Source organism: Cucumis melo, chromosome 7 (genome assembly GCF_025177605.1).
Source record: "Cucumis melo cultivar AY chromosome 7, USDA_Cmelo_AY_1.0, whole genome shotgun sequence".
Taxonomy (NCBI): domain Eukaryota; kingdom Viridiplantae; phylum Streptophyta; class Magnoliopsida; order Cucurbitales; family Cucurbitaceae; genus Cucumis; species Cucumis melo.
In genome coordinates, this window is record NC_066863.1 from 18,434,792 (window position 1) to 18,460,893 (window position 26,102).

Consider the following 26,102-nt stretch of genomic DNA (forward strand, 5'->3'; position numbering starts at 1 on the left):
TTGATATTCTCAGTCTTAATATATTGATTGATGAACATGAAGACCCATTTATGTTAGAACTCCCATAAAATAAGAGGATCCATTTATAGTAGGACACCCATAAAATTGTGTAGCAAAATATTCCTAAAGAATAGAAAAATCTATAACAAGATACAACAGAGTTACACAAAATCTAAACAAATCTGAAAATTGTACGATAAATCTAATACACATACTTTATTCCACAAATAAAAACAGGATCAACTAGAAAACAAAAATGATAGGGGAGTATTAGGAGTACTATAATTCATTCCCACAGTTTATATCAATAATGGTTCTATAATAATGTTTCCAATTTAATTACCAAATTGTAAGAACAAATATGAAACGCTTTGAAATCATAAACTCAACAAACTGAATCAAGTAGAATAATGATAGTCAATAATGTGGTACAAGCCGTTAGGCTTCATTTTGCCAACATTATAATTTCTCTCTCAACAACAGAACCTTTTTTTATAATCAATTGTTCTTTCTTTTTGAATTTCAACAATATTATGAAAGATCAATTCACAACGTTGCTTGGTTCTACATTTTCATTCGATTTTTTATGGTCATCGATCAAATTTCTGAAGCGAACTCCAAGATCGAAGTTGTAGACGTGCCCCATTTTGGCGCGTTTCGTCTCAAGGTATCTCTTGTTGTCTTTTGTAACTGGTGTTACCAAAGGAACTCTACCTGAAACTTCTAAGCCATACCCCTTCAACCCTATGAACTTTGTTGGGTTGTTTGTCATTAGCTTCATTGTTCTCACTCCAAGATCCCTTAGAATCTGCAACCAAACGAATAGAAAAGAATTGGACCTTCTGTTAACAAAATAAAAAAGAATGTATTTTGTGATCCAATTGAAGTTTAAAAAAGATTGCTCATGGTATACACTAGTGATCATTTATCTACGTTGGTACAAGATGTTTTGAGATGTTTTCTGAAAAATAAAGTCTACTATCAGACTGTTATTTTTGGTCATTTCAAAATTATTTCTAATTAAATAGTTGATTTTTCTTTTCCAGGTATCCACAATTGTTCGGGTTAGTTTATGCATACCTAAACTAATCTAATCTTGTAGCACTACTCTCCTAATATTGTTACTACATTTGGATATGATGTGCAAACCCGTAGTTTACTGTTATTTTGGATTAAATTCATTCTCTCTTAAGCCTATTATCAAACTCAAAGCCATTATCAAACCCATTACTATGGATTATTTAGCAATAATTAGTGAATCTAATAAATTGGTGGGGTGTGATGGACAAAAAATCACTCCAAAGATATTCTACTTATTTCAACCTGAATTGAAATACTCTATTAGTCCCTACATTGGTTACTATGTACCTGTGCACCGATGCCATATTCGCGAGAATCAACAGGAAGTCCCAAATCCTGGTTGGCTTCAACAGTATCCCGGCCAGCATCTTGCAAGTTATAAGCTTGGAGTTTGTGAGCCAAACCTATGCCTCTTCCTTCATGACCACGAAGATAAACCAACACACCCCTGCCTGCAGCCTCAATCAACTGCATGGCTAGACCAAGCTGGTCTCCACAGTCGCATCTTGATGATCCCAATATATCTCCAGTGAAGCATTCTGAGTGCACTCTGACCAAAATATTTTCCCCGTCACCAATTTCACCCTTAGAAAACACAAAACACAAGTTTTGAATTCAATTTCATTCTGAAACAAAAAGGTATAGAAAGTTAATTAGTCTGTTACCTTAACCATTGCAATATGTTCAATGCCATCCAAAACAGATCTGTAGCAATAGGCTTGAAACGGACCCCATTTAGTTGGCATACGGGTGCCACCAACCCCACTACTTTCAACTAATCTGTCTCTCTTCCTCCTATACCTGCACATTTTTCATTTTATTAAAAGAAAATATTGAGAAAGTAAGTTACATGAATTTTCAAACCTGAAAAAAGAAAAGTTATTTCTAGATCTGGGTTTCTTTCAGGTTGTTGATTCTACTAAAATGTTTGGTGTAGTTTGTTTCCCACACATGTTGAGCGAATAATAATTATTTTCATAACACTTATCAAAAGCGTATCCTATTGACATCTTCCCACGATATTTAAGCTTCTACTCGTTTGTTATTTCATCTTGCTTACCTTTGGAAATTATTAAGGGGCCTGTTCCCAAGTTGAAATTGGTGGGATGACCTACGTTTTGAAGCTCCAATTATATTATAATAGTTAGTATTTTCGACTATTATGTCCTACGATTAACTATAATATATTGTCATTTCAAATCATTATTTATTATCATGTCTGCGACCACTATTTTCTACTTATTCTTTTTTTTTTTTCTCTTTTAGGATAGTATTTATTATTTCTACATGGACTAAAATACATCTATGTATATATGCATGCATATGCATATAGCAAAATTGTTAAAATGACAAAATATAGTGAAATTTCAAATTATATCAATAATAGGCATTGATGGACACAATTAAAAATATATCAATGCCTATTATTAATAAAATCTAAAACTTTTATACATGTCGTAACATTTGGGTCTACTTGAAAATGAGTATTAAGGAAAGGTAAATATGAATAATTGGTTATTGAATGAGCGTTGAAAAAGATATACAGAAGATTTACCTGATTAAATCAGCAATTGAAATTATTTTCAAATTTTCTCGAGCAGCAAATTGTCGAAGTGAGGGTAACCTAGCCATGGAACCATCATCATCAACAACCTCACAAAGGATACCCACCGGATCTAATCCAGCAAGCACAGCAAGATCAACGGACGCTTCAGTATGTCCAGCTCTCTTCAAAACACCTCCTTCCCTATACCTTAGTGGAAATATATGCCCTGGCCTCTTAAAATCACTTGGTTTTGAGTCTCTTGATGCAAGTCCCAATATCGTTTTTGCCCTATCGCTCGCCGACACTCCGGTCGTTGTACCTTCTCGTGCATCCTACAACAATAACTCTAAACATATATATCAACCAATCCCAGTTTCTCATATTACAAACTCTTCTTTGTAATTAATTACAGTTTAAACTTTTTCATCACAACCCTTTCTTCACAATTACGTAAACGACATTGAATTTAACTCAACTAAACAAGTAAATTAAGTATTATAGTCGTACCACTGTGATTGTAAAAGCGGTACAAAGTTTCTCCTCGTTCTCTTTTTCATTGACCATAAGTGGAATTTGTAACCTCTCCAAATCTTCACCTTTCATGGCTACACAAACAATTCCAGTACAATGCTTTACTATGAAAGCCATGGCTTCTGGAGTTGCAGCTTGTGCTGCCATTATCAGATCTCCTTCATTTTCTCTATCTTCGTCGTCAACAACAAGCACCATCTACAACCAAATCCACACATGAAATGACACATGTTAATCTTTATAAAAGAACAGGTGAGTTAATTAATTATTACTTCATTTTATTGAAGGTCATGTTTAAACCTTTCCGTTGCGAATGTCTTGAATGGCATCTGCAATGGAAGCAAAGCCTTGGGTTGGACGATCAAGATCAAATTCGTCTTCATCAATTGGAAAACTATTAGTAAGAGAAGCTGAATTAAGGAAGGTGTGTTTGAATGAAGCTGATCTTGATTGGAGTGACCCAAAAAACAGTTTAGTAGCTTTCGGATTTGAGGCTAACTCAGAAACATGAATGCTAGTTGCTGTGTAGGGTTTAATATTGTGGTTGTTGGTTCCACCAAAAGATTGCAACTCTTTGGATCTTCTACATGAAACAATAAATCATGTGCAAATAAACGTTTAGAGAATGACAAATGATTTGTACCAAAAGAAAAATAATAATAAATAAATAATCATACTAGTTGTTGGGAGGATCCACGTAATATATTATTTAGCTTAAAAAAAAAAAAAAATTCCTAGTTGTAAGTAAGCATTTAGTCGATATACTTTTAATAATTTAGTCCATATATTTTGATATCACTAACCATTTAATTACTATCATGAAAAGTTTTTTCGTAATTAATTAGATATTTAGTTTATAAATATCTAATCAATTTATCAATAAATTATTTTGGAGTAGTGGTCGTTGCAAATATAATAATTAAATTAGCAATAATGCAATAATATATGGAAAACTTTAGACATAATTTTTAGAGTTATACGTCATAGAACACCCCACGAATAGAATTCTATCGTCGTACATACACGAAATAGAAATAGTATGGACTACAAATGTTTTTTAAACTTTTTATTATTAATATTTTGGGAGTTTGTTATAACAACTTTGTTATTAGAAAGAAAAAAACTAAAAACTAAAAACCCAACAAAAATAATTCTGGGAAATAAAAGTGTAAGTTAAGTAAAATAAATAAATGTGAATGAATAAATCAAAAGGTAAGATATAATATTGGGGTTTTTGAAAAAATAAAACAAATCGATAAAATATTTACATTATATAGAATCCACATGCGTGCGTGAGTAATTTTTTCTAAAAGATCGTGTACTACGGTCTAAATGAATGACCTACGATCGTGTTGACTATGGTAAACGATTGTTTAGATCATATACACCTGATCGTATAGTCCTTTTTAAACGATTAGAAAATGGTTTCAAATCTAAACGATCGTGTTTACCAATGATCGTTTAGATCATATCCACACAATTGTATAGTTCTTTTTAAATGATGGGAAAATGGCTTCAAATCTAAACGATCGTGTTAACCATGCTAAATGATCGTGTTGACTATGATAATCAATCTAGATCTTGTCCAACACAATCATGTAGTTCTTTTTAAACAATGGAAAAAGAGTTTCAAATTTAAACGATGCGTTGGTCATTATAAATGATCGTATTGGCAATAATAAACAATCATTTAGATCATGTCAAAGTGATATTTAAACAATCTTTATATTCTCGAGAATATGAGGAGGATGAGGTGGCTTTAAAGAATCAAATCGAAAATAGTGAAGATGAAATAGAATATTTAAACAGAAGAATAAATCTTTTTAAAATAGAAGAAAAAAATCTAGAACAGACGAGAAATTTGGAAGAGAAGAAATCGTAGAGGAGGGAGAAGAAAGTGAAATAATGCAAGAACAAACATAGAAATTATGAAAATATTTCATCGATTTCATATATTTCTGTTTGTTGTGATACAAATAGTAAATATTTTTAATTTGGTTAAATTTATGGAAATTAATCTATAACATACAGACTAAAATTGATGGAACTTCAAAATATTGAAGTCAAAATTAAATTATATCAATTACTATAATTGAAAAATAATAAATATAGCTTGAGTAGATATATTGAACGTGACCATATATATCCACATTTGACATAAGGTATCAAATAACTATAATATATATAAAATGTGGTTTCCCTACAAGTTAAAAAAAAAAAAAAAAAGAAAAGAAGAAGAAGTCAAAAATGAAATTTTGGAGAAATAGATCATATTATAAAGTTTTGGGTATTATAAGTAATTTAGAGAATAGGGAGAGAAAGAGGGGGGTTAATTAATATAAGTTGAAATGAAAATGAAAAATGAGGAAAAGGCATAATAAGAAGAAAAAGAGAAAACAAAGAGAGTTACTTACTGAAAATGAGAAATGGGATTTGTAGAATGGAAAGAGAAGGTTGTAGAAGCCATATTGGAGCTCAAACTGAAATTTCATAATCTAGAGGTTCTTATTTATACAATATGCTTTATTAAGAGAAAGAAACAACAATAAATGCTTCATATATTTTTTTTTATTTTTATTTTTTTTCTCTTTAAAATTGAACTTAAATCCCAGATCTCAAAAATTAATATTTTTTTCAAGTTATGATCCACGATTTCTATTTTTTTTTTTTTTTTTCCCTTCTTTATTTTAATCCAACCCCATGCCAACTACGCATCGAGTTGGAACAATTTAATATTTCAATTCAAAGACTTTGAATGTTTTTTATGCTTTTTTTTTTCTTTTTCTTGCGGAATTAAATGGGTACTGAATTTCAATTTAAGTTTGTGCGTTTAATTTTGTTCATTTCTTTTCACTTAAAACATTGTTTCAATCAACTACAGTAAATCCCAACATGGGAATTTCTCAAAAATAGATAAGAAAAACTAAAGAAAAGTGCTATATTGTTAGAGATTCAAGCTAACGTTCTTATTTAAATAAAAAACAATGTTTGTTAAATCAAAATCTTGTAAACTCTTTTTTCATTTTATTCAATAAAAAAAAAATCGATGAACAAAACCCGTTGGGCTAAACAAATTTAAAATAAAATAGAAAATAATTTCTTTGGTGCCTAGTTAAAACATAAAATAAATCATAACATTCAAATAAAACCATCTATCAATATACATATCATTCTAAAACATCTATCACAGTCGCGAGTCCTTCTTGTCCCTAATCAACTTTCATTTACCTTGTCTCTACTCAAAAAATAAACATGAAAAGAGTGAATATATAAAATTAAGGGACTCACTCCGGGAATTGTTATTAAATTCCTATTAAGTATATATACTTTGTGTCATAACAATCTAGTAATTTTGATCACACACCAATTAGATTAGTGACTCATAGGAACACACAATAGTCATAAAAGTGAACATGAGGGTACGATCAAAAGTCTATATATGGTGATCTCATAAATGTGGTTGACTCCATAAGACATTAGGGGTATAACCCGACAACTCGGACTACCCAACCCATATCATATTATATGGGTTGGTTGGATTGAAATTTTTGGTTTTTTCGGATTAGGTTGGGTCTCGGGTTAGGGGTTGAAAATTTTGGTTCAACCCAACCCAACCCAAATCATTAAAGTTAGGAGTATGGAAAGTTAGTCGATCGTGTAAGAAGTAAAGGTAGAAAGCTAAATGATCGCGTAAGAGGATAAACAATCATATAGAAAGCTAAATGATCGTGTAATTAGAAAGCTAAACGATTGTATGGTGCAAAAATCTGATGGTATAATACAACATCTTCATTATAAAAGAGTTAATTATAACTCCTTATGGTGAGAACTTAACACAAAAAGAAGATGATGTTTGTTTATTGTATGCTTTACACTGTATTTTTTCTAGTTCTTTTAATTATTGAACTTGTTGATGTTTGTTTATTATATATTGTACACTGTATTTTTTTCTTTTCTTTTTGGGTCGTAAAAAATTAGTTTAAATTTATGGATATTTGAAACTTTGAATTTATGAATGTTGAATAGGTACAACAATAACATTCGAATGAAAAAAAAATAATACAACCCGACAACCCAACCCAACCCATATTTTACGGGTTGGGTTGGAAAATTAATTCAGGTTGCTAATCCAACCAACTCGAAAATATAGGTTGGATTGAGAATCTCTTCGGACCCAACCCAACCCCCGTTTAAACCCCTATAAGACATTATACAATACGAGATATACTAGCCTAATATATAGTACATACGAGATATATACTAGCCAAATGATCATAGTTAACCATTACTACTTAGTCTGAAAACATTCTAACTCGGTCAATCTCAGTCTACGATTATATATCATCTTTCAATTTACATAATCATATCATACTTGGGGATTTTTTTAAAGATAAATCACAATTGATTCAGCCAAATTGTCATTGCAATTTAATACAATTCAATCCAACACCATACATATTCATTTCAATTCAATTTAATTCAATCATACTATCAATTTAATTTGATCTAATTCAATTCAACACCATATATATTCATGTGTCATTGCAATTTAGTACAATATTCAACTCAATCTTATTTCATGTAGCAGATCCGATAATAAATCGCTTACCTCGAATTAAAATTAAATCTTTGGCTTGCAATTTAGGTTTCAATTCAACGCCATAAACATAATACTTTAATTGACAATTTTATCCATTAAAATCACTAATTAAAATACTACTTTAATTTCTTAATTTGTTTACTAATTTGAAGTCCAAATTTCAATCCCAAACTTGTTGGAAGTCTACAAATTAATTAAAGAGAGTTTCAATCGATTCTTCAAATTAAACTTTTTTAAAATCCAACAATAAATTTTCAATTTATTCCAAAATTGATTCTTACAGTTATTTTTCATGAGTATTCAAAAGGGATCTTTTCAAAAATATAACAAAGTGTCAAAGTATTTATATTTATATGTTGTTGTACTTCGGTCTTCAATGCAAAAAATCATCCAAGTCTGGCAAATAATGATGAAAGAAACGAGGCAGCAACTGAACGGATTGTTAAAAGAAACAAAGACTGCAAAACAGAAACTGGATTAGTAAAAGGCTGAGTCGCGGAACACGCTCTCTTTAAGACGATTGCTCTCTTTAAGACATTTCACGACTCTGTTCTGAATCGTGCAAACATAATTATGCATCGTCATCCCCATGATAAAACAACCCTTTTTTGTCAATTAGTTTTGCACAGAAACTAATTGGAACCGAAACACTAAAAAAAGAACACAGCTCGGAAAACTTTGTAAGAAATGAGAAGAATGTTTTTGTTGTGTGTTTTGAAAATGAGAATGAGGGATCTATTTATAGTGATGGAGGATTAGTAATGATCAAAAGAATTTAACTGTGAAACGTTACAAATTTATTATAATAAAACTTTTAATGATCAAAAAAATTAATTTTGTAACGTTTAACGGTCAAAAATTAATTTGTAATGTTTAACGGTCAATAAATTGTTCATCCAATAGTATAAAAGAATACTGAAAATGAAAAAAAACCCACAAGTTCACAATGAAAAATGTAAAAAATGGTCTATCAACCACGTCATCAATAACACACGTAATATATTTGGTACGCGAACTTGCAAAACGATTTATTTTTTCAATTCTATCATTTAATTTGGTTTTAGATTTGGGTAGCCGAATCTAAACGATTTTTTTTTTTTCAAAATTTGGTACACGATGTAATCAACAGTGTACTACATTTCCAAAATTAATCTATCATTTAATTTTTTCCAAAAAAAAAAAAAGGAAGAAAAACCACGGAAACTTAACTAAAAGAAAATATCCCAGTTAATAGATGTAATCAACGGCAAGGAGACGAGGTGGAAAGTGAGAAAAGTCGGATAAAAACGGTGGGGGTCATAGTGGCGTGGCTTACCGGCGATTGCTGATGGCCGACAGAGGTAGAAAAAGACGTACAAAGGTGAGGGAGCTAAGCTCCAAGATGGTGAGATTTTAATTTGTTATCCCTTTTTCTACAAAAATTGGCACGAAAAACAAAATCATTTTAATACCTCTAAACCCATTTATATATTAAATGTGGAAGAGTGGACATAATTATGTGAAAAGTTGATTGAAGTATTAAATGATGTTTTCCATGCCAATTTTTGGTTTTCTTTATATATATCAAAAATTTTATTTTTCATATAATTAAATATATAACCATTATATATTTCATTTTCTCTCCCCCTCCATAAATACAATATTTCCTCTCAATTCTATATATAAAATTTTTCATAAATATAATAAACGTCAAATATCTATGTTCGTCTAACAAGAGAAGTTCATATCCATTTTCTTTAAATATTCTAAGTTTTGTTCTTCCTTTTCATCGTCCTCTTCTTTTCATAGATTTTTTCTTTTCATTGTCTTTTTTCTTCATTTTATTCTTTTTTTTCAAACTGTTATTTCGTTTAAGATTATGTACTAAATATAAAAGATGTTGAAAAAACATCGTTTAACCAAATCTAAAAGATTGTGTACCAAATCTTTGAAAAAATTGTTTAGATTTGGCTACCCACATCTAAACAATCGGCTACTAAACAATAGCCAAATCTAAACGATAGTATTTTTTTTGTCCTTTCCATTATAGGTTTGTAGACTTTTTCTGTTTTCAAAATTGTTCTATAGTGTAAATATTTTTCTATTTTGTTATATTTTCTAAAAGACCCCTTTTATATGTATAAATATATATATATATATATCCAAATCACACATCTTTTCTAAACTTCTAAATTAAATTAGGTGACATCCATCTCAAATTAATATTAGATAAACCAACTTAAACTCAAATAGTTCAAAATAATTAAATTAAAATTATCTTAAATTTGGGATGTTAAATTTTTCCTTCTTTAAGAAATTTTCGTCTTTGAGAGTTTTAGTCTTGGAACAGTTTTAGATATGGTGCTTTCATGTCATCCTCTTGTTTTCATGTAGCTAACTCAACTTGATGATTTTGTCACAAAAGTTTCACTAATTAATACAATTCCTTTGTTACAAAGCACTTTCACTTCTCTTGCCAAACCTTCAATAGATTGGTCCACATAGCACAAATTCTTATTCGATTTCCTAAAAACATTTTTTTTGCTTTTTGTATCGTAATAATTTAGTCCTAATAGAGAGTTATCACGAATAAGGAAGAGATATTTTCAAATATAACAAAATAAACTAAAATATTTACAACAGGTAGAAAAATTTTAGATTTACCGATAGACTTATGTCAATGTCATTGATAAAAAGAGTATCAGTCATATATGTGTGTGTATATATATATATATATATATATATATATTATAATAAAAACGAAGGGATTTCAAATAAGAAGAGAAAAGAAATATTTTTAACCTAAGAGAAGATTTTGTAAAAGAAGTAAAGAGTAGGATAATGGGATTTTAAAAGAAAAGAAAAGAAAGAAGAATGTAAAAATAAAAAACAAAATGGATTCAGGTTTTTGAAAATGGTTAGCAGCTTAAAACGTAAATTATGTGAGACAAAATTGATCATACATTGTACCGCCTAATCATGATGAATGCAAAAATATTTCAATTGATGAATGTAATGGGTGAAATACTAAATAACTAACAATTTTTATTTAAACCAAAACCATATAATATAGCAGGTAGATTGAAAGAGATACTAAATAATAATAATAATAATAATAATAATAATAATAATAATAATAATAATAATAATAATAATAATAATAATAAATGAGACATGTGAGTTCCACAAGGTGTTAGTCTCATTTATTATAATTGAAAGTTAATGTTATTTTGAATACTTATTAGAATCAAATTATGTACTTTATAAATAATGTCTTTTTCAGAAAAATGAAAAGGGCGACCGTTGAATTTCTCCACCAATATTGTCTAATAAGAAAAGGATCAAAATTAAAGACTCTCCCACCTCAATTACCCTCCTAATTTGATTTTGATGCCCCCATTATATCTGCCTTTCACCTAAATTGTTTTTTCTTTTTTCTTAATCATTTTTTAATTATTATTATATATGTTTTAAATCTTTTTTTTTTTTTTTTTATAAAAAAAAACATATGATTTTAACCATTTTAGAATCATTAGTCATATTAATATCGTCGAGAGAGTAAGGTCAAAAAAGTGTGTGTGTAATACTGATAAAGGAGATAGCGTTGAAGATGAGAGATGACAAAGAAGAAAAAAATTCTAGAAGAGTCACGATGAAATTTCAAACAAGAAGACGTGAGAATGTGGAGAAGGAGAAGTAATAATATAAATAAGATACACAAGAATTCAATACGAAATTCAAAACCAATAAGAACAAATCTAAAATTTATGAAAATATTAAGTAGCTTCATGTCCTTTTATTTTATTTTTTTTGTTACCCATGTCATAAATATTTTTGGATTTTGTTTTATATGAGGAATTAACCTTTTTTTTATTAGTCCAATCTAATTTAATTTTTGTTTTTGTGAATTATGTAGTTTTTTTATTGATTTAAATTTTATTCTAGTGTTTTTTATAATAATTAATTATGTATATTATTTGTCATTTTTTATATAGAAAATAACAGATAAATATGTGTTATTTATGTTGTTTACAAATGGTCATATAATTGATAGTGTGGATAAGGTTGATTATGACCAACCTGCATGTAGAAACTTAAATGGTGCATTTACATGTGATTGTGAGTCAGGTAGATTTGGGCATAAACATAAATGCAAAACCAACACTATATGTACGATGTGCCTATTATACATGCACCAGTTCAAAAAGGACGTGTGAGTGCAAAAGCCTGATGAATTGGAAGAAGTTGACTAGCACGTGGAAGAAAGTACCTTCTGTGACACAAAATAGAGCAAGATTGGTTTGTTAGTCCAATGATGATGGTGTCGGCATTTGGAATGGATTATTAAGATTCAAGAGTCGGTCAAATCGTCAAATCTTCGAAACATGGAGGTAGGTCCATCATCGTCGAACTTTAGGCAAGAATACTATGATTCAGAGATCCATCAATCATCTTCATAATGAATATTTGTACTTGAAGTGCCTGCAGCGATACCCAAGCAACCAAATGAGCAACAACAACAATAGAATCAGGAGGGACTAGAGCAACAAAGAGAGCAGAGTCGATGACAACCAATTAGAAATCGGCAATGTCTAGGTTGTGAAGCACAATGATTTTTTTTTTCATTAAATGAAAATTGTTAAATTATTGTGTTAGATATTTTACTCCCTATTTAATTTATCTTTCATTCCAAGCGATTACTAAAAATTTATGGTTCTTCAATTAATATAAAAGGAATGGATTACAATGGTAAATATCCATAAATTGAAAAATTAACGTAAATGTAAATTAAAAATTAAAAAAATTGAAAGAAATTTCATTGGTTTAAAAATAGAGAGAAGACTAATAAGTTGGAATAATACTAAAATAGAATTAATTTTTGGTAAAAAATAGTTTTATGTGAGAGAGAAAAATGAATTGGTATTAAATTAAAAATAAGAATTTAAAATTAAAGAAAAAGGGAATTAAAATAGAATAAAGAAAAAGAATGATACGAAAAATGGAAAAGAGAAAAGAGAAAAAAAGAAATGGAGGACTTGGCCAAGGAGAGAGAGAAGAAGAAAGAAAGAAAATGGGTGGGTCTCTTCATCGTCAACTGTAAGAAGAGAATTAGGAGATGGACAAACAATATCTTGGGCATCGTGAGAAATAGCATCAGCAGAAACGAAGCTTAATCAAATAAGGATAATATTTAATAATATTGGATTATTTTATTTTATTTATCAAAATCAATAATTGAGGATCCAAAGATATTAATCATACATATATATATATATATATACCTTTATTTCATTTGTATTCAATACAAGCTATGATTATCAAATGACATTATGTTTGGTTAAATGGGGCACGTTATATTTCTTTACTGAAAATTATTGTTATTATTTAATTAAAATAATTAATAACTAGATTAGATCAATTTTAAAATCTTTTTGAAGCTGAGAGCAGAAATAAAAGTATTAAGGCTAAAATTTTAGTATTTTCTATGATCTGTGTATCATTTACAACCTTCATTGCTCCCTTTGACTATTTTTGTTTTCCACTTTCTTTTTATATTCTATAATATAATTTATATATATATATATATATATATATTTGTTATTATTATTATATGGATGGTTGAAGTATGATCCCAAGAACACATCATGTTACTATTGAATTATGAATCAGGCACTTGTTGATCCATAACTTAACTTAATTCACCAATTATTCAACTTTATATTTATTTTTACAAAATTTGGCTCTATTCCTTATTTTTATTCACGCATATATATATATATATATATATATATATATATATATATATATATATATATATATTATTTTTCTAAATTTCCATCACATCCAATCATTTATTTCATATATCTACAAATTTGGGTTACTCATAAACCTCAAATTATTAATTAAACTTTATTTAATTATTGTGGTGTAATTTTAATTATTTTTAATTATTTTTTTCTCTGTACTCAATTTAATCTTTTTTATAATACATTAGGGTTTTAGTGGAAGGCTATTTAGCCATTTAGACAAGTTTTTTATAATTGATGTTTTAGGGTTGCCTTTTGAGAATTGCAATTCTTAATTCAAAATTGCATACCAAAAGTAAGTTTCATCACCTTACTTCTAGAGGAGTGTTCGAATTTGGAATGAGAAACTATTTCTCCTTATTTATCTTCAATCAAAGGATAAATCCAAATCCAATTCATTCTCCTAGGTTCCTGTCAAATTGATTGGTGGTTTTAGAATTTGATATTACAATTCACTAATTGGGTTCCTAGTTTTTAAATTCTAGGGTTTTGATAACTGTAGAAATACAAGTTATTATAACATTTTAGGTAGAATAATGAAGCCTTAACGCATGAAAAAGAAAGAAAAAGCTTAGTAAAATAGATAAATTGACTTGGTTACGCGTTATGGATTACAAAAGAGCTTTATGCTTGTTTATTGTATTTTTCACGTCATTGTGTAGGGTTTTACGCAAAAAGAGAGGAGTAGTCAGACAACAAAATGTTAGGCGAGGAGACAACGTGACCAACAAGGCAATCAGAAGCATAAAGCTAGGCATGTTTTGTATCACTAGCGGACAAAACAATTGGGACAAATGTCAGAAAAGGACAAGCATGATGTTTGCGGCGCAAAGCAACTTTTTTAGGGAATTAATGAAACCCAAACTCTGACACGTCTTGTCGATCCTTGCTTATAAATAGATCGACTACATCTTCAAGAAGAAGTGTGCGAAAAACAATTGGAGAGCAAGCTCTTTCAACCTCCATTTCCTTCCTTTGTTTTAGGTGAAGAGCTTATAACAGAGAGAGAGAGTTCCACTTATGCTTCCCTTTAGTGTAAAAGGAAAAAATCAAAGCCAATGAGTCATTACAAGAGATGGGGGTACTCCCGACGCACAAAAACGTCGGCGAAAATGGAAAATACGTCGGGAAAGGATATGCCGACGTTTTTCACGACATCGGGAAAAACGTCGGGAGAATCGAGTCGGGAGAGGTATTCCTGACGCCGTGTTGGTAAGGCATCGGTAATACTTCTCCCGACGCAGTGACATGCATCAGCCATAGTGGCATCAGGAGTTCCTCTCTCGACGGACCTTATGCCAACGCAAAGTGCGGCGTCAGTAATACCTCTTCCGACGTTTTTTCCCGACGTCTGTTATGTGTCGGAACACCCACAAACTAATTATTAACAACAAAATACTTCAAAATCTTCGCATCCTACTAACCCCTCCAAACTACAGAGGCTACCATAACTGCAGGATAGCTAACACAACCTAATTATTAACAAAAAAAATACTTCAAGCTATCATACTACCACCCCTTGAAACCAATCCAAATAGAAGCAAATTCAAAACAAAAAAGGCTACCATAACTGCAGGATAGCCATCCCAAACAGAAACAAATTCAAAACAAAAAAAGCTACTATAATTGCAGATAGCCATCTCAAATCAACAACAAAAATATTCAATACAAACATGCTACCATAACTACAGGATAACCAAAACAAATTTTCACATATATTATATTTTCAATTCAAAACATAAACCCCCTTCAAATTTGAATGCAACCATAACCCCCCCTCTCCCATTCAAATTTTAATTCAACCATAACCCCCTAGAAAAATTTCAACTTTGCTAGTAATCCCCCATTCAAATTTCAATTTAAATATAACCCCCTTCAAATTCCAATTCAACTATAACCCATCTTCAAATTTCAATTTAACTATAACTCCCCTCCAATTCAATTTTCAATTTAACTATAACCCCCTCCCCCAAATTCAATTTTCAATTTATCTGTAAATTCTAAACCCTAAACCCTTCAAATTTCAATTCAATCACAAATTACACACATTCTATACAAAAATACATTTAACAAACAAAAATCTATTCCAAAAGAAAATCCTAAAACAATTTTCTTAAAAAAAACCTTAAAACATAAATTTAAACTAAACAAACTTTAAACTTACCTAAGGTGGAAGACGACGGTGGAATGTCGAGGGACGGCGACAAGGGACGACAACGACGACGGGACAGACGACGGTGAGCTACGGACGGCGAAGGCTCTTTGTTTCTCTCTTCTCTCTTTCCCTTTCGTGTTCAATTCTGTGTAAAACAGAACTGAAACATTTATAAAGGGGATTTCCCGGCGCCGCACGACGGCATCGAAAAATCCCCTATATGGCATCGGAAATAATAATATTCCCAATGCTCATTAAAAGGGTTTTTCAACGCGCTATGGTGCGTCGAGAAAACCCCTTATGCCCGACGCCGTTTCCGACACACTCTGCATTACGTCAAGAATAAGGTATATTTTAAATTTAATTTGGCCTATTCCCAACGCCGTTTGGCCGACGTGTGCTTGACGCGTCAGGAATACCCTTTTTCCCGACGCGTTGTACATGGCGTCGAGAATACCCTTATTCCCGATGTTCTTTGTGTCGACGTTCTTTTTTACGTCGAGAAACCCCTGTTTTCTTATAGTGAGTATAAGAAATCATAAAGTCGAGAAAGAGTGAATTTCATTTTGTGTGGTTATGTTCCTAACTCCTCACTCGATCGGTCTTATCCCTAAAATGATTAGCATATTGAGTCATCAATTTGACCACTCTCACCCGTATAAATCAAAGGACAATCTCTCGTGAACAGGAGTTCATAGTACACACAGGATTAAGACTAAGTTACCTAGGTCATCCTAATGAAATAGAAACCCAACTAGTTAACGGAGGAGTTACGTCTAGCGATTACTATTTTGTGGTCTGATCTTATACAAACTCATTGCGTAGGATACCCTCACGTGCATGTTACCTACACGAACTCGTTGGATCATTGCGTTTGTATCAAATATAAAGTGAGTCGTATCCATAGTGTTACTAGAATAAGGTATCAAAATTTATCCCTATAGTATAGACCCTTTAAGCTGATATTGAACATTGATCCCTGTATGTTTCTACGTATTGTTTAAGGCTCATCAAACAACTTAGGATGTTAGTTTAATGGATTTAGGTTATTACGACAAAACTAATAATATAATCAATAACACTTATTGAAATTATAATAATAAGACTTTATTAATAACAGCCTATGGATTGCATTTACTATCTGGGATAGATAGTGATATATCTCTGTCTATCTAGGATAGACGGCTGATCGTTTAGATTGTGGTACACCTAAACGATCTTGGTACATGATCTTGTACCAAATCTAAACGATCTTCGTATTGGTACACAATCATTTAGATCTCGTACCAAATCTAAACGATCTTGTACTAAATGTAAACGATTTTGTACCAAATCTGAAGATGAGAGAGGACGAAGAAGGAAGAAATTCTAAAATTGGAAATAAACAAATCGCAAACAAGAAGAAGTGAGAATAAGAAGAAGTAATTATATGAAGAAGATGTGCATGAATACAATACTCGTTCCAAGAAATTTAAAAACCAACAAAAGCAAATTTGAATTTATGAAAAAAACAATAATGGTAGCTTTATAGGTTTTTTTTTTTGTTATACGGATCGTAAATACTTTTGCGTTTTGTTGTATAAAATAACCATTTATAATTGTATTTATATAACAAATATTTAAAAATTACAAAGATGAGGAATATGCTTACTTGCGATACTTCGATATTTCGTCAGCATTATTCAGTATGTACCAGTGGAAGAGTCGTTTATCTTCCTCTGATATAGCACGAACACTTGATGCACCTAAGGGTCATACTTTCTGCTTGAAAATTTCAAAGTCACCAATTACCTCGTTCTCTATAATGGTATCATCATTTCGCTCATCTCTTGTGAATCGAGTCTCTATACCACGTAGGTAACGTGAACAAAAGGTGTTAGATTCATTCATGACATAGGCTTCTGCAATTGACCCCTCAGGACGTGCTTTGTTTCTAACATACTGCTTTAACGTGCGTAGACTTCTTTCAATCAGATACATCCAACTATAAGAAACTGGACCAGTAATCTTCGTTTTATATGGTAAGTGAACGGCAAGGTGTACCATAACGCTAAAAAAGGCAGGTGGAAATATTCTTTCCAACTTACAAAGTATGATTATGATATCTGCTTGTAATCTGTCTAGATCACTTACTCTTATCGTTCGGGCGCACAAGTCACGAAAAAAATTACATAATTCGGTTATAGCAATGTATACGTTCTTCAGTAAGAATGCTCGAATACCAATTTGTAGCAGTCAATGTAATAAAACATGACAATCATGCGTTTTTAGTCCTGATATTTTCCCCTCTCTTTCATGCACACATCTTGATATATTGGAAACAAATCCATCGGAAAACTTAACCGATTTTAGAAACTTACAAAACTTTACTCGTTCACTGGTAGTCAACGTGTAACTCACATGTGGCTTCACCAATCGGTTACCCACTTCTACAAGATGTAAATCCTTTCTTATCTTCAGATCTTGTAGGTCCAACCGAGCATTCGTGGTATCCTTCGTTTTCCCTTCGATGTTCAATAACGTACCAACAAAATTGTCACAAACATTCTTCTCAATGTGCATTACATCAAGTTTGTGACGTAACAAAAGTCTCGACCAGTAAGGAAGATCGAAAAAAATACTTTTCTTCGTCCAATTAAGAGCTCTCTTTCTTTTCTTATCCTGTATTGAAGGATGTTTACTCATAACTGGAAATTCCAACTGATCTAGTTGTTCTAATATCTCATGCCCATTCATCACCACAGGAGGAGCCTTACGCTCTACCTTTCCATTGTGTAGCCTACTTCTACGCTACACGTGATTCTGTGGAAGATAGTGTCTATGTCCCATGAAAGATATTCTACCTCGTATTTCGAAGGGCGATCTATCACCCATGCATATAGGATATGCCTGATACCCCTTCGTACTCCACCCTGATAGGTCACCATACGCCGGGAAGTCATTAATCGTCCACAACAAGGCTGCGTATAGCTGAAAGAACTGACCTGTAAGAGAGTCATACGTACGCACCCCAAAAGTCCATAACTCTTTCAATTCCTCAATCAATGGTTGAAGATACACATCAATTTCCCTACCAGGAGATTTAGGACTGGGTATGAGCAGTGACATAAAGAAATTTGTCTCTTTCATGCATTTCCATGGTGGCAAATTGTAAGGAAGTAACACCACAGGCCACATACTGTACGAGGTACTCATTTGACCAAATGGATTAAAACCATCTGAAGCCAAGCCCAAACGGACGTTTCGTGGATCAAAAGCAAAATCAGGAAATTCAGAATCAAAGTGCTTCCACCCCTCTGCATCAGCTGGATGTCTCAAGACATCATCTGTTTCAACACGTTTGTCCCTATGCCATCTCATGTCAGCAGACCCTTTCTGCGATACCAAAGGAAAGTGGCGCAATACCTTATGCGAAATTTTTTTCCCTCTATTATGATTAACCTTGTACCTAACCTCACCACATGTAGGAAAATGTTGCAAATCAGCAAACTCTTTCCAATACAATACACAGTCATACTTGCACGCGTGAATAGTCTCGTATCCCAAGCCCAAGTCACGAAGTTTTCGTTTTGCTTCATAAAATGAACTAGCAATAGTACTATTACACATTGGAAATGCTGCTTTTAAGAGTTCTAACAACATGTCGAATGACTTGTTACTCCAACCATTTAGAACTTTCACATGCATCAACTTAACCAAAAAATTCAACGACGAAAATTTAGAACAACCGGGGTACAACTCATTACGTGTTTGATTCAATAAGTCCTGAAATATATTATTTGTTGTATCTTCATCTATATTTACCCCAACATTCATCGGCATTTCATCTTCCAAACGAAATTCCTCTATTTCCTCTTCATGTTCAATAGGGGCTTGTAAATCATTTAGCATACCAAAGATATCACCTTCTTCATTAAATTGTGTACTACTAGTTCCTTCATTAAAAGGATTACTACTAGTTCCTTCCTCAAAGTTTTCTGTACCTCTATAGCTTAATGACTCTCCATGATACACCCATTCTGTGTAGTAGGGGGATATTCCAATAGTCAACAGATGTCGTTCCACACCCTCTAATGAGCTCCAATTTAAATTCAAACATCTCTTGCATGGACACCTTAATCGTTCGTAAGCATCAACGTGAAATTTGGCAAATTCTAAAAATTGGGTCACTCCATGTCTATACTCAAGAGATAACTTATTTCTAAGTTTCATCTAAAACATAAATAGGTTTGATTAGAAACATATTTCTCTCACTCTCTCACATCCATAACTTACTCCCCTGAATTTTCACTATTTTTCAATAACTAACTTCAAATTATAGAGGCTACCATAACTGCAGGATAGCCAACACAACCTAATTATTAACAACAAAATACTTCAAAATATCTTCGCATCCTACAAACCCCTCCAAACTACAGAGGCTACCATAACTGCAGGATAGCCAACACAACCTAATTATTAACAACAAAATACTTCAAGCTATCCTACTACCACCACTTGAAACCAGCAAATTCAAAACAAAAAAGGCTACCATAACTGCAGGATAGTCATCCCAAACATAAACAAATTCAAAACAGAAAAGCTACCATAACTGCAGAATAGCCAAAACAAATCTTAACACACATATTACATTCCCAATTCAATTTAACTATTAACTCCCCTCCCCCAAATTCAATTTAACTATTAACTCCCCCCCAATTCAATTTAACTATTAACCCCCCCCCCCCCTCCAATTTCAATTTTCAATTCAAATATAAACCCCCCTCCCAATTCAATTTTCAATTTAACAATAAACCTCCTCCCCCAATTCAACCCCCATTCAATTTTCATTTAACTATAAAATCCCCCCTCAATTCAATTTTCTAAATAACCCTAAACCCTAAACCATTCAAATTTCAATTCAACCACAAATTACACACACTCTATACAAAAATACATTTAACAAACAAAAATCTATTCCAAAAGAAAATCCTAAAATAATTTTCATCAAAAAAACCCTAAAACATAAATTTAAACTAAATAAATTTTCATTTTCCACTTACCTAAAATGGCAGACGGCGGCGAGGGACAACGACGAGGGAGGGCGGTGACGGACGACGGCGGAACAGCGGCGGAAGGGCAACGGAAATGGCAACGGCGCTCTCGGCTTCTCCTCTATTTTCCCCTCTCGGTTTCGGCGTCGAGAAAGCCCTTATTCCCGACGTTATTTATGCCGACGTTCTTTTCTGCGTCGGGAATGCTCCATTTTCTTATAGTGTACACATTTTAGAAATATCTCATATTAATAATTATTAAAAACCTATAAATATTTTATAATATTCAAATATTTATTATTTATTTTATTATCAATTTAGATTAGAATTTTTCGAATTAAATAATTTAGTTAACTGAATCTCATTTAAATAAATTAATTTTTAATTTGTCTCAAATGGTTGGATATTTAATGATAAAGTTTAAATGAGATTCAAATTATAACTCTATAATATGGAGAATTAATTTAGTTGAATATGATTCAAAAAATTAATTATTTAATTGAAATAGGTCTAAATTAATAATTGATTACAGAGATAGATTCTGTAGTGTAAAAATAAGTTGTGTCCATTTATATAATCATCAAAAGCAAATCTAAATCAATCATTTATAAGTTGTTTGTAATTGTGGAACGATAAACAAAAGTCTGACTTTGAAATAACAGTGTAGTTTTGTTATTGTTTTGGAAGGTAAAGTGATAATAACTTTGAAGTAGGAGAAGCCACAAATTGGTTCATTTATTTCATAAAATATAATACAAATACAATACTCAAAGCAAAAAAGACAGGCATGCATAAAACTATATATTTATTTGAAAAGCACTCACGAATGCATTCTGTCCAACAAGTTTTATTTTTTATTATTATTATTATTTTTTTATATTTTGGATTTGGGCCCAATGAAGGAGAAGAGGGAAAGCCATATTCCATTGAAGAATTAGCATTATTGGATTATTTTTTATTGGCACCAATTAGAGCACTTAATCCACCATTGAATTCCAAGCCATAGACATGCCCCATTTTGGCTCTCTTAGTCTCAAGGTATCTTTTATTGTCCTTTGTAATTGGAGTCACAAGAGGGACTCTGCCTGAAATACCCAACCCGTATCCCTTTAGCCCCATGTACTTTGCTGGGTTATTTGTCATTAGCCTCATTGTTCTCACGCCAACATCCTTTACGATCTGTATAAGTATATACATATATATCATTCAACAAAATATGATCACTAGCTACTACTCATTATTCACAATATCAACAGATAAGTCGTTCATTTTAGGATTAAACCATATTTGTTTTGTTGTCATCTTCTTTACAATTTTTTTTTTTTAAATTTTAAGGTAAATGTTGTCAATTAGTATGATGAACTTAACAACAATATTTTTTAAGGGGTATTTTTCCTTCATTGACCATGAACTTAACCTAATATTTTTTTTATTGAAAAAACAAGGAAATATATTATTTTTTTCAATATTAAAAAGTATGATGGTGTCAACTTTTTGTTGATGGTATATAAATGTTGCGTTTGAAAATTGGAGTTGGTTAAAGAAAACGTACTTGGGCTGCAACGGTATAATCTCTGGAATCAATAGGCAATCCCAAATCTTGATTAGCTTCAACAGTGTCTCTACCAGCATCTTGCAAATTATACGCAAGAAGTTTGTTCCCTAAACCAATGCCTCTTCCTTCTTGCCCTCTAACGTAAACCAACACTCCTTTACCAGCTTCTTCAATGTGTTGCATTGCCAAACCTAATTGCTTTCCACAGTCACATCTTCCTGATCCAAATATGTCTCCTGTCAAGCATTCTGAATGCACCCTTACTAGAATATCTTCCCCATCACCTAAATCACCCTTCACAAAATACTCTTTTTCACTCTCAATTAGTAAAAAATGATCGTCTATGTATTTACTCTAATTGTCCATCTTATCAAACTAATATTTGAACAAGTCTTGTGTGTACGAGAATCAATGCACAAATAATTTTTAAAATCATTAATAGATAAGAAAGGATGTAAATAAATTTGTTTATAAAAATTGATGAGTTGTGAATTAATTTGAAACCAACAAATTAAAGTGGATTGCATATCAATATTACTACCTTAACCAATGCGATATGTTCGATGCTATCTAAGATAGACTTGTAACAATATGCATTGAAGGGTCCCCATGTAGTAGGCATCCTTGTAGGAACTCCAATGCGCTCAATTAATTTCTCCCTCTTTCTTCTGTACCTATGTAAATATATACCATATCATAGATAACACCCATCAGCTCTCTTCATCAAGCTTCAAATTTTACTTGTAAGTAAAAAGGATAAAAGTTAGTATAATGTTGTGGAAATTAATTAGGATCACCTGATCAAGTCAGCAATGGAGATGATTTTGAGACCATGATGTTTTGCAAACTGGCGAAGCTTAGGGAGCCTAGCCATGGAGCCATCTTCGTCGTCCACAATCTCACAGAGAATACCAGCGGGAAAGAGTCCAGCCAGCTCGGCAAGGTCGACAGAGGCTTCAGTGTGGCCAGGCCTTTTCAAAACCCCTCCTTCTCTATATCTGAGGGGAAATATATGGCCTGGCCGTTTAAAATCATATGGTTTTGAGTGTTTTGATGCCAATGCCACCACCGTCGCCACCCTATCCTCCGCTGAAACTCCCGTCGTTGTGCCATCTCTTCCATCCTTCGCAATTTTAATTAATTCATTATCACAAATATAAGTTTTTTTTTTCCCCTTATATATGGAAATAGTTTCAATTTTTTTTCAATTCATAATAACTTCACTACCAGCTAGACTTAATATTTTAGAAATATTTTTAAAAGAAGAAAACAAAATCAAATCTCAAATGAAAATCCATAAATACCACAGTGATGGTAAAAGCAGTAGAGAGCATCTCTTGGTTATCCTTGTCATCCACCATTAATGGAATGTTCAACCTCTCCAAATCTTCTCCTTTCATCCCCACACAAACAATCCCGGTTCCATGCTTTACAATGAAAGCCATCGTCTCCGTCGTCACCGCCTCTGCCGCCATTATCAGATCTCCTTCGTTTTCCCTATCTTCATCATCAACAACAACCACCATCTGCAAACAAAAACAAAGACGAATCCAGCTACCATGTCACACATCGCAACACATGCATAAAGATGACGATCATTTATGACATTAACAACCACTACCACCTTTCCTCTCCGAACATCTTCAATAGCTTCCTCAATGGATGAAAACCCTTCTGTTGGACGGTCCAAATCGGTCTCGTCAACCGAAATTGGCTTGCCATCGATGCCAAAGATGGTACTGTTGGTGATGGTGACATCGACATCGGCATTGGAATTAAAAGATCTGAGAATAGAACTGTCATGGACGGAGCGGTTGGTGGTTAGATGAAATTTAGAAGGTTTGATGATGGAGAGGACTTTGGAGGGTTGACCAAAAACCGTTGTGGTGCAGGGTTTGGCATGGTTGATAGCTGGTTGGTCTTTCCATTGTCTAGATAAAAATATGAAGAGGAGAAGTTGTTATGAAACAAGTGACATGAAAAGTATTGATTTGAAGACAATCCCATGACTTTTGATGGTTCAATTATATTTCTTTTAGACTAAATAAATTAGTGTGGAGCCAAGCAAGCTAAGTCATTCATGTTAGAAAAGTAAAGAAAACGTGGATATAGAAAAATCACTTTTTTAGGCTTCTTTGTTTTCAAAAACTGAAATACTAAAAAAAGACTAAAATATTTTATGGGAGTATTAAAAAGAAATTGAGTGTCTTTTTCTCTTTAAACATTGGAAGAGGGGTGGATAACAAAATTAACAAAACTTATGTTGGAAAACTTTAAAGTGGTTAACCATTTAAATTTCACCAAAATCCAAAAATAAAAACTATATCCCCCTCTCATTTCATAATAATATGAACTTTCTTTCTTCATTCTTTTGTTTTTGGGTTTTTTTAAATTTCAACTTGTTTTCTGAATCTATTAATTATAATTTTCAGGTTTCCATATAAACTTGTTTTTCTTCTTTATTTTGGTCGATTCTTATTATAGACATTTTACTTTGACCTTCAAATTTGTTCATTTGTTATCTAACTTCTTCTTACCCAATAATTTAAAAACCAATCCAAAATTCGAAACTAGAAAAAAGAACTTTTAGAAACTTGTTTTTATGTTTTTGGAAGTGTTTGTAAGTTTTTTTTTTTTTTTTTTTTGAAAAGATATTTTAATATCTATGTACTTGCAGTAGGAATTTGAACCCAAGGCCTTCAATTTTGTTCTCGAGTATACATATGACAGTTGAACTGAGCTTATATTGGTAAAGAATTCAACCATCGTACTTAGAAAGATACAAACCATCGTAAGAAATGGAAAAGTAACTTAAGCTTAATTAATTTTCAAAAACAAAATGATTATCAAATAATTATTTTTAATTGTAAAAATATGGGTTATTTATTTTTTTAAAAATTCTTCTCAAAATGTGTATGTAAAACAAAGGAAGTGACTCATAAGTAGAAATTGTTTATAAGCATAATTTTCAAAAAAAAAAAAAAAAAAAAAAAAAACGTAAACCACTAATCAATTTGTATTTAATCATTTATTTTTTAAAAATTAAAATCTATTAACATCACCTCTTCCATCTTTAAATCTTTGGGGGTTTGATATCTACTTTTACCCACATTTTAAAAGACTAATTCAAAATTTGAAAAGTCAGGATATAGATATTAAAATTTTGTAAATGATTTTGGAAATTGGCTCTAATTGCATAAGATTGATACAAAACCATGGTAGAAACACAAAGAAAAAAGAATGAGGGTATCAGATTTAATTTTCAAAACTAAAAATGAAAAATGAAATGGTTACCTAAATTAACTCTAAACTTAACTGTCCTAAAATAATACATTCCTAATTTAAATTTGTAGGGAAAAAAGAAAGAAATACAAATTGCAATTAATATAAAGTGGACTTACTGAAAATGAGAAATGGGCGTTGTAGAATGCATAGAGAGCGTTGTAAAAGCCATTGTTGAGGCTGAGAGAGTGTCTTATAGAGAGTTCTATTAAATGTGTATTTGATTTAAGTTAATTGTGATGAAGTTCTCTTACTTATTTATAGACACCATGAAAGAGTATTTTTAAGAATAAATAAAATCTTGTCAAATAATAAATACTATATTATACTTTTCATCTTCACCTAATATTTAATTTAAGCAGAAAAAAAAAAAAGAAAAATTATTAAAAGTAGTAAATTTGACAACATATTTATATATGAAATATAAATAGTTTGGAAGTCTATCTTTATTTTTTTAAAAACCCTTTAATCTCTTTAACTAATAACTTTATATATACACACAAAGGATATATCATATATAGGTTGTACCTAATT

At 31.5% G+C, this 26,102-nt stretch overlaps 1 protein-coding gene across 4 annotated transcripts; it reads right to left on the reverse strand.

Annotated features, from left to right (window-relative positions):
- Positions 1-370: 370 nt before the first annotated feature.
- Positions 371-25,789, reverse strand: LOC103501159 (bifunctional riboflavin biosynthesis protein RIBA 1, chloroplastic-like). 4 transcript variants are annotated; one of them, XM_051087680.1, is made up of 7 exons: positions 25,688-25,781; positions 3,458-3,740; positions 3,134-3,355; positions 2,636-2,958; positions 1,746-1,881; positions 1,369-1,665; positions 371-808 (listed from the first exon to the last, which is right to left on the reverse strand). In XM_051087680.1, the coding sequence occupies exons 1-7, from the start codon at positions 25,738-25,740 to the stop codon at positions 542-544; spliced, it is 1,581 nt and encodes a 526-aa protein (XP_050943637.1). In that variant the 5' UTR covers positions 25,741-25,781; the 3' UTR covers positions 371-541. The 4 variants fall into 4 exon arrangements, with proteins under 4 accessions (XP_050943637.1, XP_008462880.2, XP_008462878.2 ...); XM_008464658.3 differs by lacking the exon at positions 25,688-25,781 and adding an exon at positions 5,572-5,666; XM_008464656.3 differs by lacking the exons at positions 371-808; positions 1,369-1,665; positions 1,746-1,881; ... (1 more) ...; positions 3,134-3,355; positions 3,458-3,740 and adding exons at positions 21,442-21,910; positions 22,284-22,580; positions 22,828-22,960; ... (1 more) ...; positions 23,591-23,812; positions 23,911-24,217 and having other exon boundaries at positions 25,688-25,789.
- Between the last annotated feature and the right edge of the window lie 313 nt (positions 25,790-26,102).

What these genes read in the sequence shown, in the direction of transcription:
- LOC103501159 (XM_051087680.1), bottom strand. Translation starts at nt 25,740, where the DNA reads ATGGCTTTTACAACGCTCTCTATGCATTCTACAACGCCCATTTCTCAT. An exon ending in AACATATTGCAATGGTTAAG is followed by an intron (nt 1,666 to 1,745) that starts GTAACAGACTAA and finishes GTGTTTTCTAAG; the next exon opens with GGTGAAATTGGTGACGGGGA. An exon ending in AATATGGCATCGGTGCACAG is followed by an intron (nt 809 to 1,368) that starts GTACATAGTAAC and finishes GTTTGGTTGCAG; the next exon opens with ATTCTAAGGGATCTTGGAGT.